The sequence below is a fragment of the Bidens hawaiensis genome, unplaced genomic scaffold (genome assembly GCF_021521415.1).
Source record: "Bidens hawaiensis isolate Kalapana, Puna unplaced genomic scaffold, B.hawaiensis_p1.1 tig00024988_1, whole genome shotgun sequence".
In the NCBI taxonomy this organism is placed as follows: Eukaryota; Viridiplantae; Streptophyta; class Magnoliopsida; order Asterales; family Asteraceae; genus Bidens; species Bidens hawaiensis.
Window position 1 is genome coordinate 77,702 of NW_027493965.1, and position 3,182 is coordinate 80,883.

Genomic DNA, 3,182 nt, shown 5'->3' on the forward strand with positions numbered 1-3,182 from the left:
TCAAGTTGCAGGCCTTTTTATCCAAAAAGGACTGGACTGCATCATCGCATTTGTCTTTCTACTTTTGTTGTTTTAGTGCTTATGTTATGTTTAGCTAAAAGATTCAATTTAGATTAACACTTGTATACAATTTTTTTGTAAAAACAAGCGATGCCCGCCACGAAGCGCGGGGAGTATTTTCCGGTTATTTTGTAAACGATGGGTGTACTAGACCTCCTAACTAAATAAACTTTTGTAAATAGAAGCCAAACGCAATCGGTTATACCTTTAGCTACCAACCATGTAAACACGCAAAGCAATATGCCTAACATCATATTTACCTAACGCCTAGATCAAGAAAGAAACCAAACGGTGCAGCAACAACGGCGGTTGCGCCGTGAAAACATCTAGTTGTGTTAAAACTAATAACCACAACAGAAACGGATAGTCCAGTTCCCAAAATGAGTTCACCCCGAACAAAACCGGCGTGTGCGCGCGTAAAACTGTCATCGGACATCAACCGACCGGACGTACAATCCAGAAGCCTCGAATCTTCGCTTCTCCAGCTAATCAACAATCATCAAACGGACGCAATACGCCTCCGTGAACACACAGGTGGAATATAATATCTTTTATTTATTTACTTGGGATATGAATTTGATTTTTAATTGCTTAATTTAATGAATTTGAAAGAGAAATCGAAGAAAGAGGCGATTAAAAGCGCTGCACGTGTATCGGATCTGTTAGTTGAGGCGGTTAATGGAGGAGTTGAAGAATGCTATGTGAATGAGAAGAGAATAGAGGCTGAGATTGGAGCGTTGAAGACGACTATTATGAGATTTGCCAAGCAGACTGATCAGTGGCTTGCTTCCACTCATGCGATTAATACGGCAGTCAAGGTTCGTTATGTTTATTGTTTTGATACAATTGTTAGTATTTTAGTGTATTTGGATTAATTGGTCGACAATGTATCATAACAAACATTAAGCAAGTTAGGGTTGTGCGGAGCGCACACTTGTTCTAGTTTGTTATGATGTTAGGGGCGAACGAACAGGGTCCAGGGCGCCCCCGGTTGCGGGGTCCTAGGTGCGGCAGCTCCTAACGGGGCCCAAGGGGTTGAGCTTCTGGCTAGGGTTAATACTGCTTCATTAGTAATTTTGGGCTTTATTAATGTTTAAAATTTGAAATGATAACTGCCCTAGAGATAAGAAAATCGTTTACATTTTTTGATCGACATTCTCTCTGGTTCTTCTTCCTCACGAATTTCATACTTTTTTTTTGTCTCAAGTCAGAGTTTCATCCGATTAAAGTATTTTGGAGTCAAAATAACTTTTAATCTGAAAGTTATCATACAACCCCCTATTATCCAAGTTGCTATTTCAAAATCCCCAACACCACATTTTAAAGGCGGTTTGGATATTAATGGGTTATGAATTGAGTTGCATAGATGTGCATGACTTGTTTCAAACAAGCAAGCTTGGTTTTTGTGACATAGTTATTTTATAAAACGGAGGTTAATTTCCCATTACAAAGCTTTCTTGAAGAACTGTACAGTATAGAGTTCAACTTTTGGTTTTGTGATTATGCTAATAGTTGGACATAGACTTCTTTTTGGTGATGAAATTTGTATATTGTTATGCAGGAAATAGGGGATTTTGAGAACTGGATGAAGACAATGGAACTAGATTGTAAAAGCATTACCACAGCTATCTCCAACATTCACCAGTCGTGAAATTATGTTAAACTTAACTCATTAAACTCAACTGCGGGTTAGCTACTTACACTGTTTTTTTCCGTTTATTATATGTAGTGGGGTCATTTGTTTATATCTTCAAATCATGAAAAATGCAAACAAAGGGATTGCCGGTTTGCAGTGTTTAGCATTTAGCAACGCTGGCTTGATGATGAATGGGTTATATTGAAGCCATGTTATGTTATAGTGGGTCTTGATAAGTGATATTAGGTTATAATGGGTCGCGTTCTAGTTAAAATAATTGGAAGTATATCACTTCTTTCTGTCTTTGATTCAAATCTCAAAAAAACATTTTTTTGATTTGAGATTCTTCCATATGCATCGTTTTACTTGTTTTGGTGTTTTATAATCCAACTTTTACCGTCTTCCTATGGTTCTGTATATAATTAAATTTGTGTGTTCATGAGTTATGAGACAGATGATGAATCCACAATTATGAGATATTACAGAATTATAATCTGATTCTTAATTAAATAAAAAAAGAAAAACAAATTTTAACGTTTTTCCAATGAAAAACTTGAGATTTTAACGGTGTCTTGTCAATTTTGGTTAGTTCGTGCTACAAATGCACAGTGTCGTACATATGTGGGCCCTAGTACTTTTAGCCACTGGTGTGGAGCAATTGAGGGACAACCTTTGAGTTATCATTTTTTTTCATTATCTACTGAAAAATGTCGTTTTATTTGTTTCACATTTGATACTTTATCATTAAAATTATGTGGGTTAGGATGCTATTTGACTATTTGTTCGCATAATAATTTTTTTAAGGAATAGGAATTTGATGAAATTGGATATAGAATTAATTTTTTTCTTATAGAAGTTTTGAATTTAAAAAAGTTGAAACCTATGAAAAGATTTTGAATATGTTAGAACTTTGTGAATTTGAATGACAAAGCATTTATAAAAAAATGGAATCTATCACAATAAGTATAACAATCACCGATATGTCTCCACCGTTGATGCCATGACGAACCCACCCCCGGTGAAGAAACACTAACCGGACCCCGGGCAGGTTACTGTTAACCTGGGGGTTGGAGAGATGTTTCCCACGAGGGGTTAGACCCTTGGAAGATGGTTCTTCTGATACCCTGCAAAACAGACACCGTGAGCTCGTCACTGAAAAGGGGGGGGTTCCTCCTTGTGACCACCCTCCGGCGTGAGAATCAGACTAGATTGCTCTTTAAATATAAAAGTATATTAAGAGATTGCTAGAGCAGATATCAGGTATATATGATGATAATATGATAAGATGAGATGGTCATACCATTTGTGGTATTTATAGCCGAAGGTAGGTTTCCAAGGGGTTTAGCCGGCCCAACACGCTACCAACTGTAACCTATGCACGTGCCCTGCCTGTGAGTGGTGGATAGGTAGCGGCTGACACAGAGCAGGCGTGTCGTGTACTCTTCCTCTTCTGCCAACTACAGGCTAGGCACGTGGTATGGCAGGA

General features: G+C 37.7%; 1 protein-coding gene across 1 annotated transcript; it reads left to right on the forward strand.

Moving 5' to 3' along the window:
- Positions 1–427: 427 nt before the first annotated feature.
- On the forward strand, positions 428–1,921 carry LOC143570446 (biogenesis of lysosome-related organelles complex 1 subunit 1-like). The gene is made up of 3 exons (XM_077056096.1): positions 428–594; positions 673–878; positions 1,622–1,921. The coding sequence occupies exons 1-3, from the start codon at positions 441–443 to the stop codon at positions 1,709–1,711; spliced, it is 450 nt and encodes a 149-aa protein (XP_076912211.1). The 5' UTR covers positions 428–440; the 3' UTR covers positions 1,712–1,921.
- The last annotated feature ends 1,261 nt before the right edge of the window (positions 1,922–3,182 follow it).